Source organism: Drosophila serrata, unplaced genomic scaffold, assembly GCF_035046125.1.
Source record: "Drosophila serrata isolate PLE 108 unplaced genomic scaffold, ASM3504612v1 contig_382, whole genome shotgun sequence".
NCBI classification, from domain to species: Eukaryota; Metazoa; Arthropoda; class Insecta; order Diptera; family Drosophilidae; genus Drosophila; species Drosophila serrata.
In genome coordinates, this window is record NW_028257280.1 from 3,371,781 (window position 1) to 3,388,695 (window position 16,915).

Genomic DNA, 16,915 nt, shown 5'->3' on the forward strand with positions numbered 1-16,915 from the left:
CTTCCGACTAAAATTATAATACCATTATTTGAGTTCATATTTATCTATATTTTTATATGACAAATCGTGCTACAAATCAATGCTTAAATATCTCATAACTAAGTTAAAAATGCAGTAATTTCAATTCAGAATCCGTTCCTATTCTAGTTTTTAAAAGGTTTATAAATCTGCATACTCAATTTAATGTTTTAAAAAATTCAAATTTTTCATCATTTTTGGCAATTTTAACGATGTAACCCCTTATAAAATTTTGAAAATTTTGAAAAAATTTAATTTTTGTGGGACATGTCTAAAAAGATTCGCCTGTTGATGCTGATCAAGAATATAGGGTCGGTTTTTATAGGGTCGAAAATGACTCCTTCACAGCTTTTTTAGCTTTTTTTAGCTTTAGAATGAAATTATAATACCCTTACAAGGATATAAAATTAACAAAAAATGAAAGTTTATAATGTTGTCATAGACTCTCAAGAGTTTACCCAAAGAAGCAAAAGAAGGAAAATCTTAGCCCAAGTCAAGTCCTTCTCGCCCGGCTATGATAATCCCTATACCAACTACACCTAAGGACAATAAAATTCAAATTAATTCATTTATGGCATTTGACCGAGAGTAGAGTGCAGAATGGGCGGATCTGATTACCGGCTATCTGAAAGTCAAAACTTTGGCTCGCTGGCCCGCTTGTTGCAAGTGCCCAACGACGACCGCTGATTGCATGTCCCCTTGGAAAAGCTGAAAATCGTGTTTCCGTTTTCCGCTCCCCTCGCCAAAAGCGAATTTAATGGCAGCTCAAGTGGCGAGCGAAGCACAAACTTTTTGGTTAGTTTTCTTTTTTTTGTGTGTGAGTTTTTTTATTTTTGGTGAAAAATATGAAAAGCTCTACGCTCAGCTAAAGAAAAACAGTTTGCTGGAAAAAGGGGTGTGAGTGTAAGGACCCAAGCTTCGCCATCATGCATTTGATGATGCTGCACTTTTTCCACGTATTTGCAATCGATGATGTGTATATTCCCGAATTTTATGGGACAACCTTCGCATACTGACTCGCCACGGTACAGTCGGTATATATAGTAAATTTGTATCCGGCGGAACACAAAAGGCAAGGAAGGGGCCACGGACGGGATCCGGAGCCAGAAGACCAGACCCAGACCCACCTTTTGACAAGGGCATAATTAAAGCATAACAGCAGCAAAAACAACGGGGGGCGGGGCGGGGCCAGGACATGGACCGAGATGGAGATGTAGAGGGGGGCATAGGGCCTTCACCTTCTCCACCGCTCACATAAAACCCACCGTGAAACCCACGGACGTACGGGGTGAAAACAGGTTGTTACTTCCTTGCAAACAAGGTTCCGTTACCGTTATGTATACGGCCACATCTACATCTACATCTGCATATATATATATATATATATATTATATATATTATATGAATGTCGGTGTGTATGTGTGTGTGTGCACAGTTTCGGAAAAAATAATAGCACTGCAAATGAACATTTTATTATCTCACCATCGGGCCGGGTCCTTCACTCATACCTAATGGTTTCAGAGGGCTGGCTAACATAAATAATTAAAAATGCTGGCTTAGGACCAACAGTTCGCAGAAACTTGGTAATTACCATTTATAGCCGAATATTAGATTTGGGAATTTATATTCTAAGGGAAATAATATTTATTACTTGAATTTATAGGGGTGTTTTTTGGGGGGTTTTTTATTATGTTGTTATTAAATTATATTACTCCTGAAATTTTCTAGATATTCTAAAGGTTCTCAATGCTAATAAATGTATTATTATAATGTTTAGTGTTAAGATATTCTAGATTAGATATATTAGATTTGGGAATTTATATTCTAAGGAATATAATACTTATTACTTGAATTTAAAGGTGTTTTTTTTTTTTCTAGATATTCTAAGGGTTTTACATACTAACTGGAGATTTATAATATAATTTTCAGTATGTACATAGGTGTTTAGATTTAATTTGATTTATGTATATGTATTTTATTCATTTACAATCTAATTTCACGTATCTAGTTAAAAATGAGGAAAATATTGTGTTATTCTGCTGATTAAGACCAATGTAATGTGAGAATGAAAGAAATTATAGTTTCATTGATATCTTACCAATATTTGACTCTAAAAATGATAAAAGTTTCTAACCAGATGCTTTAAAATAATGAATTTAAGATTCTGAAAACTGAAGCTATTTTGATGCCATTAATTTTAATTAAAAATTCATGTGAATCTCTAATTAAGAAATGCTTATTTCCTTTTTTAAAATATTAAAACTTCCTGGGATCAAGTTCTCATAGTTTAATTTCTATTCAACTGACCTCACCTGTCCTGTACGAATGTCTGTGCCCGCTGTGAGCTTGGGGTATAAAAGAAAGCACGTTATTGCCAATTTAACTTACATTGTGCATGTGTCTTTAAACAAAGATTTATGTACCCACTTGCATGCTATCCAGAAACCGGAGAAACCGGAGGAACCGGAGAAACGAAGCAGCCAGAAACCTCGAAAAATCCTGAGCCCAGGACCCAGGACCTGCGAGTTTTTCATAGGGAGTTTTTTGGGGTCAGGTGTGCGGGCAATAACTCGCTATAGATGGGTACGTGTTGTTGGGAGAGCGGGGCACCCACTTAAATCAGCATAATGATATGCACTTATTGTTGTGGCAAATTTGTTGCGGAAGTGCTGTGCGAAAACCGCACAGGATGGGGGGACCCAGCCAGAAATGGCCAAGATCCTTTTTGGTGCTGAGGAGGTGAGCTCACCACAGAGGCAGTAGGTATTACTTCAGCCTCACCTCATCCCGGTGGCCGCATGTCGATGTCGATTTCTTCATTTGCCTAATACGACTCGACGCCATCATTAATCTAAAATATGGCACACACACACGAAGCCACACGCAAAGGCTGGGGCAGGACATGGCAAGGAAAGGAAAGGCAAGGCAAGGCGTGCATGTAATTATGTTGAGGGGGGAAGGATGTTTGTGGGGGGGGGGTGAGAATAAGGGGGCTGTTTCCCACCACAGAGACACACATTTGCGTAAGCCTTGTTAATCGTGACAAAAGCTTATTGCGGGTTATTTGGACTACTTGTTTCGCATCCGGCGTTGGCACAACGAAAATCAACATTGCCACATACCAGTTTATATGTATAAACGCGAACATATATACGCCATACAGGACATATGTCTGTGGCTCTGTGCCACTGTGCCTCTGTGTCTGTGCGCACAGAGAAACAAAAACAAAGTATTTCGTACGCAAAGCGGTTACACGCAGTCAGGATTTGATTTCATGTCCGTATGATTAAGGATTTTATGTCGGCCCAGCATTTTGCTCCAAATAAAAGGCTTACGCATTTTGTAAAGTGGTTTGTAGCATTATGCTCATTATACGAAATTCGGCTTTGTGTCATTCGGCCAGGACAAGCAACAAAAACAACATGAAAATAAATAATAATAATAATAAAAGTAATGATAATGCTGTGAAAAGAAAATATTCATTGAAATTGCTGAATTTTTATATACTTTAAAAGCTGTAAAAAGGATAAAGATTATTTAAAGCTTCTTTCCACAATCCTTTACAACTTCAAAGGCTTTATGTAATAGTTTCGATTTAACGTACTTAAATCGATTGGGAAATGTTTCGAAGTCTTTGATGCTTTTACACGATTTTAAATCGATTATTATCGGTGCTTTTCTGCTTTAAACTTATTCCTGAAAAAGAAAACCCAAAAACATGAGAATTATAACATTATTCCAACTGCTTTAAATTGTTTTCTTTTTAAATAGCTTTTTTACTTTCTAATAGTTTATTTATTTACTGATAGTATCTGATAATCTATAAAATAAGCATATGTTAACTGTAATAATATAATCAATTTCTGTATTTCAATAAATTATATATAATATAAAAACTAATCCATTAATAAATTAAATAAATAAAATTGTAATGTAATCTTGAATTCTGTTAAAATTTAGTTATAAAAATTCTTGTTTTAGTATAATTTTTTAGCAAAGACTCTAAAATAATCCAAATAAAGCATTTCTTAAGATTTATTCTTTTGATTTTTTATATTTTTTCCCCCATTTTATATTTATACTTCCCTTTTCTTCCCAATTTTTCTCTCAGTGCCGAGTTATGTGTGCGTATTGGCCTGTCGCTTGGGCCTGTCATCTAAGAGGGAGGGGTAAGCCGGGGGAGCGAAGCTCGCGTCACTTGCACACATAATAAACATTTTAAACATTATTCTCGTGTTAAGCAGCTTCTTGGATTGCTGTTGTTGTTGTTGTTGCCATTGGAGCTGCTGCTGCTGCTGCTTGTGTTTCTGCCGCTGCTGCTGCTGCTGTTCGTTTTTGGTAAAATTTACGGGTTTCAACGAATAATGGTGCATGTGGGAAATGAACGTTTTGTGTTCGCTTTTGCCTGTCATCGCAGCCACGCAGCAGAATCCACGCAGCCTGCAAACACTCGCACATTCCAAAACATTCGCCACTTTATCAGCATTTTACTTTAGCCGTTATTACCAGAGATCCACTCACAGTACATTAGCACACCAAACCACCCACCAAACCCACCCACCGACGCATAAGGAGCACACCCACTCAGACTTACACTCGCACACACACTACTACTACCGCCAATGTGCTCTCACGCATGTGCGCCTCAACGAGGTTGCGACTCTCTAAGGAAATTAAAAAACAACTAAAACAAATTAACAATATAATGACAAAAGTCTTATGTGAAATGTGGTTGAGGAGCTGTGGGTGTGTGGCTCCAGAGCCCAAAAGGTGAGGAAAACCCGGTGGAAAGGGAGGAAAAACAAGCCTAAAAGGAAGTGAATAAAGAAACAGGAACTCACACAGACACAGGAAGAAAATTATTAATTGTAACTTCCTTTTTATATTTATTTATCATATTTGATTTGATAACTAACATTATGTGATTTCAAGTCATTTCCGTACATCCTCATTATTTAAATAACAAATAAGTGCGTCAAAAATTTCAAATAGTAAATTATATTACGAGCATAGCATATTTTAAGCAATATATCAACTCAAATTATCCACTTATTAGCACCATTTTGGTTTATTCTTTACAATTTCATTATTTCTAGTTAAGTAATTCTTTGGTGCATACAAATATTTTGAATCTTTCATTAATCTTTGAAGGGAAAGAGAAAACTATACTAATTTATTGGTCTTTTAATTAGCAAGAACTTTCAACATTTCCCTAAGTGAATAATATATTGAATAATATATTGAATTATTATTTATTCTCGAAGTTCTAAGTTAATTATCCCATTCTACTTCTAAAAATCGACCCAATATCTCAGGCAATATTCTCACTGTGTAGTCAAGGTCTTCGAAGGACCTGGATTAGGTCTCGCTGCTAAATGGCAAATCAAGCATTTGCACAAAATTGAATTACCTACCCGGGCATCTGAGTTTGCAGGCCCATTACCAGTAACCCAAAGCCACCACCACCATCGCCCCTGTCACCGCACCACAAACACAGCCATTCCCACACGGGCTAGCTGCTCCGCCCCACGTTAAGTATACGCCATGGATTCGGGGCAATTGGCACTTTTGCAATGGCAACGGGAGAATGGTAAGCAAGAGCAATGCTTTTAATGATGATCGATTTGGGTAAACAATGAAATTTCCGCATTCAAATTTTATTGCCAGCAATCAGCGAGACTTCCTGCACATACACACACACAGGCAGAGAGAGTGATAAACGCATATGCTAGATGGGATATTGCGCTTTAATATTAATCTATGGCGCACCGCCTGTTTGCTGTTTGTCAGCTAAATTTGCTGGGAAATTGAATGATGCGTGTTGTGAGTGTGAAATTAGCATATAACATGTACATTATCGCGCTGGTGAAGTGACAGCAGACAAGGCAAACACGACATCAACCAGTTTTCAATAATGAAATGTTTGTAACGACCTTTTAGGTGGGAAATTTGAATTTTCAGAGTGTGACCAAGCGTTGCTCTCAGCTAACAGACGGGCAACACTGGCAAGTTGGCAACGCATTAACAGGGCTGCCACACCGCATGCGCTTACCCAGCTGGCAACTCACTGCTGTATTTACTAACAAATTACCTGTTTTTTTATTTGTATGCCGTTCTTGCCGATCGATTAGACCGTAAATAGCCGCGTGTGCGTTGATTAAGTGGACAATTGCTAATTGCCGACCGCTAAACGGAGGTGCTTAGCGGCAGAAGCAACAACAATAACAGGAACGAAGAACAGCTGGCGCGCGCACACGGAGACACATTCCAATGCACTTTCTCTGCGACGAAGAAAACCCGTCGAGCGGCTTATTTGACATCCATTTCGATATCAATACGGCGGCAATAGAGAGAAATAGCGAGAAATACAGAGAAATAGAGGCCACCGCTCGCTCGCTGGTTGGGGCACCTGTAGAGCGACAACAACAAAAAGTGGATTGCCATCATCATCATCACCATCGTTGTCTTGGCCGTTTTTATTGGGCATTATAGCCAGCACAGAACAAGCCACAACAGTCACAATCGGCCCGCTCTGGCGTTCGTTCGTCTTAGAACGCTTAGGAATTCGCTATTTGCATATTTTCGCAAGATATATGCAGTGTCTTAGAGCTGGGCGTGGAGCATGTTTATCGCCCTGAGTCACTCTACCAGCTAAAAAGTGAGTATTTCACGCATTTGTGGCCCAAATTTTCACTGATTTCGCTTTCCAGGATATGGCTTCGATTGTGGAGAAAGTGCGTCGCGTTTTGGATGCCAAGGATCTGGGTGACATTACCTCGGAGCTGTGCGATTTCTCTCTGAAAGAACAGAATGCCACCGCCGAGGCCCAGGGCGTGCAGCCCTCGTCCACCTCGGATTTTGTACCCGTTCTTGGCCAGACGGTCACCTACATTGTGGCCAGTGTGCTGATCAACGAGCACGACGAGCTGCTCATGATCGAGGAGGCCAAGCAGAGCTGTGCAGGTAAGCTGGGAGGAAGACTAGGCTTAGAGCTCACCCTAACGTTGCACTCCGTTGACCAGGCAAGTGGTACTTACCCGCCGGCCGTATGGAGCGCGGCGAGTCCATCACAGAGGCAGCCGCCCGGGAGGTTTTCGAGGAGACCGGCCTAAATGCCGAGCTGAACACTCTGCTGGCCGTTGAGGCGGCTGGGGGTTCTTGGTTTCGCTTCGTGCTCACCGGACGCATTACTGGTGGGCGGCTTAAGACGCCGGCGGATGCCGATGCCGAGTCCATACAAGCGCGCTGGGTGCGCAGTCCCAAAGATGTACCGCTCCGAGCCAACGACATACTCAACATCATTGAGATTGGCCGCGCTTATCATCGAGGCCAAAAGATCCCCAGTAGCCCCTCGGCACTCTGGCACGGCAACATACTGCCCACTCGCTTTTCCCACAAGCGGAACTATCTGCGCGTGCTGGCCGTGGCCCGGAAACGAGCCCACAACTCCCTCAACATTCTGGTGAGCGAGAAGAATATCCATCACTTCCCCACTGTGGAACTGCATCCGAGTCGCAGCATACACTCCACGCTGCGCAAGTTTATGATTGAGATTTTTGGCGCCGAGCTGCCCCAGCACCGACCGCATGGCCTGCTGAGTGTGGAGCACTCGGCTTCGGAGGCGGAGAACACGGATGGGATTTGCCTGAATCTTCTGGTGGCTTTCCGGCCGCCGCTCGAGGAGATCTCGCTAATTGGCAAGTGCATTTGGCAGGAGCTGGGGGCACCGCTCGATGAGCAATTGGGACGCATTGTCAGCAGCAAGAATGCCTCTATTCCGCTCAACGTGATACGCTGAGGGCCTTACTTAAAGCTAGAATAATCTGTCCTTAACTATGGTGCAAGCAATCTATCCGTTACAAGTTGCAATTAAAAATAACCCCCCAAGGTGATGTCTTTAAGATGTCCCTCACAATTTTTAAGAAGTTCTGTTTCTGTTTTTCCTTGTCTAAACTATCCCAACTAACAAAACTCTTATAATTTCCTGGTGCAAGACTAAATGTAGGGTTTGCTAGACTTAGACTAGTTTACAGACTTAGTTTAATCTATCTTTATCTTTAGATAGTTCCAAAAGACTTAAGCTTGTGGCTTTTAAACAAAAGTTAGCTTAAAAAATTAACAGTACCAATTTAGATGTTTGCCTTTATAATTACATTGCATACAAGTTAATAGAATTAAATATTTCCGTTTCAATAAAATGTATCAGAAACTAAAATACTCAAATAACATCCCAATATTCACCCAAATCACCCAAGGCTTTCGATTCCAAACAGTCATCTCAGATTTTATTCATTATTTAAAACAAGCTGTATAATGTATAATTTCCATAGCCACATACGCATATTGGGTATAAAGGTATTTAAAATGCTTTCTTGGAATATGTTCGAACACTAGAAACTATTGCAACAGCCGACTAGGTCAATGGGATCAGATAGAAATGCACACATAGGGATTACGCAGGATCGCGGGGTTAGTGCCACACCTTGCTGAAGAGGTCCATGAACGAGTCGTAGATCATGAAAGTAATGGCCACATCCAGGCACACACGTCCCAGACGCGGCACTGTGCCCTTGTAGAAGGCGGCTGGTCCCTCATTCTTGAGGATCATCACCGCACAGTGAGCTGTATTCTTGTATTTGGAGGCCTCGAGTCCCTGCATCCTGGTCTTGACCACATCCAGAGGAGTGTTGCCGAACACAGAAGCAGCTCCGGCAATGGCACCGAACGCACCCACCAGCAACTTGGGCACCGGCTTGTTCGGATCATCACCCTTGTACAGATCCTTTAGTGACTCCAGCACGAAGAAGCGGATAGCCTGGTTGGAGCCCTGCTTCAGAATGGTGGGCGTCAGGCCCTTGTAGATGCCAGTGATGCCCTCCGACTTAACGATCTGTCCCACTCCATGCACGAATCCCTTGAATTTGGGATTGGCACTGCGCTGGTCGTTAATAAACTTCACCTTGATGGTCTCCATTGGGAGTTACGGCCACTATTGCTTCGCAAACACCGGCACCCAGACCGCAGAGCAGCTTGCCGGAGTTACTCAGTTGTCCCCTGGAGTCCACAGAATGCGTTTTCAGGAACTCAAAGGCGCCAAATCTGATGAATGGAGCAAATTGTTATAAACATTTATGGAATTGGTTAGAATCTCTACTCACCTCGCCGCCGACTTGGGAATGCTGCCGTAGAGGAGCACACTGAGACCTCGGTAGAGTCCGAAGAATCCACGCTGCTGCACCGTCTTCTTCACGCAGTCAAAGATGCCATTGTACTTCTTATTCGCTCCCTTCTCGTCCAGCTGCAGGTGTGTCTTGACGTACTCGGTGGGATATGTGATGCAGATCTCGATGCCTCCGGTTATACCGCCGGCCACAATACCCTTGAGACCCTTTTGTCCGCCAGCGGGTGCGGCAGCTCCGTTCTCCGTCATCCAGGGGCGACGACGGTACGGGCTGACGAGGGCGGCGATGCTTGAGCGTTCCATGCTGACTAGGCGGAAGGAAGGTGGGAGGTTAGCTGGGAGACAAGGAAAAGATTGGAGAGGGAACGATCAGTATTTGGTATTCTGGTTTCTTCGTGGATTCCAGCTGATTTCTGTCCACTAGAGAGTTTATTTTTAGACTATTGTTGGGGGATCATCGAAAATATGGTTACATATTTTCGTGTGGGTGCAATCAATAGTCTTGCACTGAAAGAAAATACTAGTTGAATAAGTGAAAGAGTTGTCAGGAGAAGAATTCTAGTATTCATTTCTAAGGAAACAAAGGGGTGTGTTAAAATTAATGATCTTATAATTCAAAGGAAGGTTTTATAAAATTATTATCTTTATTAAATACATAAAATAACATTTTTATGTATATGAACTTTGGAAGAATATCTTGAAAGTGGCTCCTCAAACTGCTAACAATTAGATTGATAAACTATAATAGCTCAGCAAAATTTTTTATCTACAAATAGAGCTTCAATTCAAAACAAAACCTTAATTGTTGTTTTGAATGTGTGCAGTTCTTGGTTACTTATGCAATTTTCTATGAAAAAAAGCAAGAAGCTCTCAAAGTCAAATGCTTTGATTCTTCGCTAATTCGAATTCAAAGAGATTTGGAGACGCGCCTATCAATGGTAATTTCCACTCGATTAGGGTAATCAATGGCTCTCACTTCTATTCCCGCCACGCACATTCATTTATCGCCCCAGAAATTTCACCCTGAGGACAAGGTTCAAAACAAACCAGAAACCAGAAGAATCGCCAAAAACTAATACCAACACTACTACAGAGGGAAGAAAACACAGAAATATGTTGGAATATTAGAAAATCTCCCGAGTGATTACTTAAGATCGGCTGATATGGTGTCTGTGTCTGGGCGGTTCGAATGGGAGCGGGTGCTATATCAGCTGGGCTCGCTCTTTGCACTTGACACTTTTTTATATTGTTTCAGTGTGGTTATGTAACTTTTGCATGACCATAAATAATAATCGGAAAATGTTTAGTCCATAATTATTCACTGATTTGCCCGTACGCCTTCCGTATCGGACTGGAAATCTGGATAAACATAAACAAAGCGCACTGATAAAAGTGTCTAACGACTTCGACAGACACTCGCACACACACAAGCCCGTAATTAACCCTCTCTCACCCACTCACACTCCACACACACATTTCTGCAGACGTTGCAATTAATTTTTATTCATGGAGAATGCCGCCTAGATATTTGAATTTTTTTACGCTCTTGTTACTCACAGTGGAACTCTTTCGGCACAATGCAAACCCGAAAGTAATAAAAATTCTTTTTGGAATGCCCAGCAGCAGCAGAGAGAAGGTGACGAAGAGAACTGGATGGTGGTCAGGCGGCTGAATCTCAACTGATCGGCTCTACGAAAAATTCCAATTTCCAATCGACGAGAAAGCTAAACGTTCCAACGCGTTGGCTGATTGTAAACAACAGCTCTCCAGGGAGCGCGACCTGCTCTCCCCACGCTCAGTAACCCACACATGAAAAAATTATCTATTATGTAGTTTCTATTTTAATTATATTGGTTATTTTCATATCAAGTTGTTCCTATGAAATTTATTTAGTTTACTGAGCTAAAACATCTACTTAAATTTTTCAAATACATTCCAATACGATCTAATTTTCTTCATGTGCAGAGAGTGGGGCCAGCGAGTAAATGAGCCCCAAAGTAACGGCTCGGTGGAGATCTCTCACTGGGTCTCACTAATCAGAAACCCGTTTGGCCGGCAACAACAAACTGGACAAAGCTTTTCGACTGGAAAAGCTACAATTCCGCAGAACAAAAACAAGAATGTTTGACTTTGGTTTAACTTTCCGAGCACGCCACAAAGTAGACTAACATTTTTCCGCTGCGATTACACAATAAACACTCACGCACACAGACAAAGCGGACAGCCCCACATCCACGCAAAGTTTTTATCCATCTTATCGCGGCGTTTAGTGCCCCAGTAATGAAATCGATACAATTATAAAACCGTAATCAGTCTACTTTTAATTATTTACCAACTGACGCAACCCGGAGCCGGGTTGCTTCTAACGCTGCCGGCAAACGGTGAAAGTAAACTAAGGCCCGGCGCAAAGTATGGCCGTGCCGCCAACTCTCCGGTGATAACAACTGCGCCTGCGTCAGCCCCCCTTGGTTCCTTAAGTTCCACAGTTACCACCCACACTTGTAGAACAACCAGCTCTACGGTGATTAATGGAACGGGAAGCGCGTGGGAAGAGCATCGAGTGAGTCAAGCCTGGAATAGTTTAAGTTTCCACTTAAGCACACAGTTGCGATCAAAATTATATACCTAAAAAAATTACATAGGAAATTGTCATAAAAATATAGATATGTATATGACGACCCAAATAATGGTATTATAATTTTATTCAGAAGCTTGTAACGCTATGAAGGAGTCATTTCCGACACTATAGTAAATATAAAATTTTAAACTTATACAATATAATCTTGAAATTATGTAGAAAATTAAAATAATATACATATAATAATAATACCGTAAAAATAAAATTTGAATCTTGTAAATTGAATATAATTACTTGTAAATTAAGCTAAATTGAAGCAATTTTCTGGAATTATTTTTAAAAATATTAAAACAGCTTAATGATAGTGTTTTTTTACACAACTACTTTATTTAAAATACTCTCGGCTAAAAAAATCAGATGACAACTGCACACTTGGGGAAATTGAGAAACGCAAGATCAAGACTACTTCCACACCTTGCTGAAGAGGTCCATGAACGAGTCGTAGATCATGAATGTAATGGCCACATCCAGGCACACGCGTCCCAGACGCGGCACTGTGCCCTTGTAGAAGGCGGCTGGTCCCTCATTCTTGAGGATCATCATCGCACAGTGAGCTGTGTTCTTGTATTTGGAGGCCTCGAGTCCCTGCATCCTGGTCTTGACCACATCCAGAGGCGTGTTGCCGAAAACAGAAGCAGCTCCGGCAATGGCACCAAACGCACCAACCAGCAACTTGGGAACGGGCTTGTTCGGATCATCACCCTTGTAAAGATCCTTTAGTGATTCCAGCACGAAGAAGCGGATAGCTTGGTTGGAGCCCTGCTTCAAAATAGTGGCAGTAAGACCCTTGTAGATGCCAGTGATGCCCTCTGCCTTGATGATCTCCCTCACCCCGTGGGCAAAACCATTAAACCTTGGATTATCGCTCCGCTGATCATTGATGAATTTCACCTTAATGGTCTCCATTGGGGTTACTGCCACAATTGCTTCGCAAACACCGGCACCCAGACCGCAGAGCAGCTTGCCGGAGTTACTCAGTTGTCCCCTGGAGTCCACAGAATGCGTTTTCAGGAACTCAAAGGCGCCAAATCTGCAAAATCAAATACAAATACTAAATGTCTATATTCATCTGTTTTTTTAATATAGAAAGCTCTTACCTGCAAGCAGACTTGGGAATGCTGCCATAAATCAGCACACTGAGACCGCGGTAGAGTCCTAAGAATCCGCGCTCCTGCACCGTCTTCCTCACGCAGTCAAAAATGCCATTGTACTTTTTATTCGCTCCCTTCTCGTCCAGCTGCAATTGTGTCTTGACGTACTCAGTGGGATACGTGATGCAGATTTCAATGCCTCCGGTTATACCGCCGGCCACAATACCCTTGAGACCCTGTTCTCCTCCACCAGCCGCCGCAGCTCCGGTCTTTGTCATCCAGGGACGCCGAGGATATGGGCTTACCAGGACAGCGATAGCCGGACAATCCATGCTAACAATAGACAAGGAACAAAAACCTTAAAGCTTGTACCTTTATTTTCAACTGATCAAAGCTCAACCAAGGTATATCAACCAACTAACCTGTATATCAATTAAAGGTATATAGTACTTGTAGATATGATACTAAAAGCAAATCAATCTATGAATTAAAAGTCAAACTGACGGCATAAACTTAAATTCGAAACATATTTATATTTCTTAAAGTCCCAAGCGCGAAAAAGAAGAATCTTCCGCAGAACCACCTGATTTTCTTACTTATGAGAATTTTGAGATGTGTTACGAAACTTAACTAAGGTTTTCTCGATATTTTGTAATTGGAAATACATTTTGAATTTTGTGTCTAAGCATATCGAACTTTGATTCTGAAATCTGAAAGAGAAACTTGTCAAGAAAACATTGGATATATTAAAGCACTTCAGTGTTTTGGTTTATTCAAATGCATTTTGGAAATCGGACCCCCGAGTGAGGGGGGTATTCTTCTCGCATACACCGACTGCGGGTGTACGGGTGCTAAATCATAAATTAACAGTAGGCTGAGCGTGCAGTTCCGTTTTTTTTTTCGTTTAGTTAGATTAATTCACTGTTAGTCAATAACAATAGTGGCTATCTGAGTTAGTTGCGATGCATGTAGTCGAATGATTATAGTTGTAGATCAGTCATGGACAGCTCCTGTCGCTTAGACAGCCTTGTAGACGCGCACGCACTTGACGTTGCCAATGGTGAGGGTCTGCGGAAAGGGAGGAATAAGTTAGACCAGGGATCTTGAGATGATCTCACGGGTACTCACGGTGATAAGCTCGCCATCGTTGAACTCGCGGACAATGGTGGTGGGCTTGTCGCCCTTCTGCTCCTGCGTGAGCTTGTTGCCATCGAGGGTGATGATGCTCTTCACGTTGCGACCATCCAGGGTCTCCTCGTCGAACTCCACGCCCAGCTTGAAGCTGATGGCGGAAGTCTTGAAGGTGGAGGTGGTGGTCAGGGTGTAGGTATCACCCTCCAGAGTCACCTCCACGGTGGGGCTCAGGCTGTTGCCCATCTTGCGCGTCACCAGACCGACGCCTGCGAAAAATAAATAAAATACAAAATTTAATAAAAAGGTCAGAGAAATCGGGAACTAAGGGCAGGGAAAATGAAAAATTGGAATGCGAGAGATGAATTATGGACAGACTGCACATAATTGAATTAGCCCAACAAACTCCGAGACCCAACAAGATCGGCCACAATGCAAATCATATTTTATTTAATTAAAAATAATAAAGCTGTATCACGAAGCCGAAGCAGTGCAGACTCCGCCGCTGCTGGAACGTAAAAAGTCGTGCTCAAGGTTAACGAACAATGCGGGCTCCTCCTCCTCCTCCTCCTCCGGGAGCTTATCAATTGGCAAGCCCCTCTATATATAGATCGGGCGGGGACAGCTCCTTATCTCCGAGTAGTTGCATTCAATATAAATGTTTAAATATGAACATCCCGTTTGCAACAGACGGGGCTCTTGAGAAAAAAGCTTAAAATTATTCAAAATGAACGATAATCTCTTTAAAATGATATGCATTTGGCCATTTCCGGTGACTGACAAGTTCAAAATCGATGGATTCAAGAGAAACAAGCGAAGCACTACAGCAAAATCAAAGATAAGCCATGTTATATAGCCATTAAATGATAAGACACGTAATTATTTGCCCGTTTGATAGCATTTGTTAATTGCACTATTTATATTTCTGTATTTCTATCGAATTTATAATTTATGGTCATGCCTCATTAGGTCGCAGTAATAAACACGTCTCGAGAACAATTAAACAAAGTAAAAACTTAATAATGGCTTGCATTTATCGAAGAAGAAAGTAAGACCTCTCCTGACCTCAGCTCAGGCTTTCTATATCGCTTTTATTTGGAGCGATTGTATATCCATCAAGCCAGCCAATAGGGCCAATCAATTATGCTCAATTATGTATGGCCGACGACAAGCTTGTAGCTTGTATTTGGCGCTTTACGAGCCCCCTCGAGTCAAGTGTCAACCGTCTGTCGCCGCGCGATAACTTCCCACTCATGGGAACCCAGCAACTGTGCCCAGAGATCGATTTATATGCACCGCATTGGTATATATGATTCGAGAACCTTGAATAGATTAGACTCGCCTGCCTGCAATTTCCAGCTACGGTCAACGATAGGGCCTGCCCAAAGTGCAAAGACTGTAATCGTTGCCCAATTATCGTGACCATCCACCCCACATATATGTATATAGGCATATAGTTTATCGCATTTATATATGACAGCTGATAACCATTGCCGAGGCCCCAGCCACAAACAGGTTGTTTTTTGGGCTTTGTTTGGATTTGAAAACCGAGATCCCTACGTGGCCCTGTCTGGGGACCAAGTCTAGCGTTGAAACCAAAACCGCAAGACGAGAAAAGTTCTGGCTTACTTGGGGGTCTGGAAAATAGATCCGGACCTCGAACTGGCGCGACATCTCCGGTTTCCCAATATACACAACATGTCATCCCCCACACACCGCACATGAAAAAAAGTATATTTAAAAGTATGAAATAAAATAAAGCATTTAGGTTTAAAGTTATAATAAACCCAGATAATAATGTGTAGTCTAGAGTTTAGACCCTAGACACAAACAGCAAGGCCAAAGATCGGAACCTATTTTCTTTTCTTTTAGTAGACAGCAAACTTAATGGCCCGGTGCAAAGGTCAGTGGGAACTTTCCCCAAAAAATCAGGCATACGGCATATATATGACGACACCTGTCGAGAAAGGCTAATATCACGATGATTTAATGATGAGGTGACTCAAAAAAGGGGGCCAAAGTACAGGCCATTTCATTAGTTTTTGGGTTTATGGCGGAACCAAGAGATAGATAAGCTTTTACTACTCTTATGCTTTTTGCACTCTGATTCGCAACTGTAAATCTTTTTCTTTTCGCAAGGTAAGCACGTTTTTTCGGCTCTTGCATCTCCATTTTTCTGCGGCGGTTCCCTCTATTGATTTTCATCTTCCACTAACACACAGGCATATGGGGAGTTTGCACAAACACACACACACACTGCAGAAAAAGCCGGCCGGTTGATTTCGGTGGCGTGTTTTCGGCTTCCTACTCCTCTCCCACCCTTGTGATGCATGAGATTTTTGCTGCATTGCGGATTTCTTTCACTTTCTGTAAACTTACCCAGCTCCTTCATGTACTCATCGAAGTTCTCGGATTTGTCGAGCTTGTACTTCTTTCCAACGAACGATGCCATTTTAACGGTATGTCTGGTGTGTGGTTCTGCACAAGATATTCACTTTTCAAATTTTGCGGAGCGAATAGAATTTTCGTTGTGGTGGCGCTCTTTTATACTCTCCAGACGCCGAAATAGGGATGGAAGGCTTTCGATAACCTTTAAGCTTTCGGTAACATCGATTGTTTTCCGTTGAATTTAAATACAATTTTTTTTCTGCAGAGACAGTAACTCGAAAAAATACAAGTTGAAACGAAAGTTTCGTTATTCAATTTTCTAAAATTATTTACATAAAAATATATGAAAATTATTATTGAAACGATACAGATATCCAAACTGAAAATTCAAAATATTTAATTAAAACAATCGATAGTCAAAAACTTTGATAGTGCCAGCTCTAACTGACAACCGCCAGAAATTGAAGA

The 16,915-nt window shown here is 41.6% G+C and overlaps 4 protein-coding genes across 8 annotated transcripts; 1 reads left to right on the forward strand and 3 right to left on the reverse strand.

The window, feature by feature from the left end:
* The first annotated feature begins 5,685 nt into the window (after positions 1-5,685).
* Positions 5,686-13,936, forward strand: LOC110186991 (8-oxo-dGDP phosphatase NUDT18). Its single transcript, XM_086840443.1, has 3 exons — positions 5,686-6,676; positions 6,729-6,981; positions 7,041-13,936. The coding sequence occupies exons 2-3, from the start codon at positions 6,732-6,734 to the stop codon at positions 7,814-7,816; spliced, it is 1,026 nt and encodes a 341-aa protein (XP_086696569.1). The 5' UTR covers positions 5,686-6,676; positions 6,729-6,731; the 3' UTR covers positions 7,817-13,936.
* Positions 8,282-11,585, reverse strand: LOC147642562 (tricarboxylate transport protein, mitochondrial-like). Its single transcript, XM_086840448.1, is given in 4 exon segments — positions 8,282-8,995; positions 8,997-9,117; positions 9,177-9,534; positions 10,757-11,585. Coding segments are annotated over 3 exon segments (954 nt in total). The 5' UTR covers positions 9,503-9,534; positions 10,757-11,585; the 3' UTR covers positions 8,282-8,488.
* On the reverse strand, positions 11,871-13,996 carry LOC110186308 (mitochondrial citrate transporter scheggia). Of its 5 annotated transcripts, none has more exons than XM_086840444.1 (3): positions 13,525-13,996; positions 12,935-13,261; positions 11,871-12,867 (listed from the first exon to the last, which is right to left on the reverse strand). In XM_086840444.1, the coding sequence occupies exons 1-3, from the start codon at positions 13,593-13,595 to the stop codon at positions 12,240-12,242; spliced, it is 1,026 nt and encodes a 341-aa protein (XP_086696570.1). In that variant the 5' UTR covers positions 13,596-13,996; the 3' UTR covers positions 11,871-12,239. The 5 variants fall into 5 exon arrangements, with proteins under 5 accessions (XP_086696570.1, XP_020811089.2, XP_086696572.1 ...); XM_020955430.2 differs by having other exon boundaries at positions 13,351-13,996; XM_086840446.1 differs by having other exon boundaries at positions 12,935-13,286; positions 13,351-13,996.
* Positions 13,673-16,579, reverse strand: fabp (fatty acid binding protein). Its single transcript, XM_020956349.2, has 3 exons — positions 16,439-16,579; positions 14,057-14,328; positions 13,673-13,996 (listed from the first exon to the last, which is right to left on the reverse strand). The coding sequence occupies exons 1-3, from the start codon at positions 16,509-16,511 to the stop codon at positions 13,946-13,948; spliced, it is 396 nt and encodes a 131-aa protein (XP_020812008.1). The 5' UTR covers positions 16,512-16,579; the 3' UTR covers positions 13,673-13,945.
* Between the last annotated feature and the right edge of the window lie 336 nt (positions 16,580-16,915).

What these genes read in the sequence shown, in the direction of transcription:
- LOC110186991 (XM_086840443.1), top strand. Translation starts at nt 6,732, where the DNA reads ATGGCTTCGATTGTGGAGAAAGTGCGTCGCGTTTTGGATGCCAAGGAT. An exon ending in GGCCAAGCAGAGCTGTGCAG is followed by an intron (nt 6,982 to 7,040) that starts GTAAGCTGGGAG and finishes TCCGTTGACCAG; the next exon opens with GCAAGTGGTACTTACCCGCC.
- LOC110186308 (XM_086840444.1), bottom strand. Translation starts at nt 13,595, where the DNA reads ATGTATTTCCAATTACAAAATATCGAGAAAACCTTAGTTAAGTTTCGT. An exon ending in ACATCTCAAAATTCTCATAA is followed by an intron (nt 13,262 to 13,524) that starts GTAAGAAAATCA and finishes GTCTATTGTTAG; the next exon opens with CATGGATTGTCCGGCTATCG. An exon ending in ATTCCCAAGTCTGCTTGCAG is followed by an intron (nt 12,868 to 12,934) that starts GTAAGAGCTTTC and finishes TTGATTTTGCAG; the next exon opens with ATTTGGCGCCTTTGAGTTCC.
- fabp (XM_020956349.2), bottom strand. Translation starts at nt 16,511, where the DNA reads ATGGCATCGTTCGTTGGAAAGAAGTACAAGCTCGACAAATCCGAGAAC. An exon ending in TGAGTACATGAAGGAGCTGG is followed by an intron (nt 14,329 to 16,438) that starts GTAAGTTTACAG and finishes TATTTTTCGCAG; the next exon opens with GCGTCGGTCTGGTGACGCGC. An exon ending in ACGATGGCGAGCTTATCACC is followed by an intron (nt 13,997 to 14,056) that starts GTGAGTACCCGT and finishes CCCTTTCCGCAG; the next exon opens with ACCCTCACCATTGGCAACGT.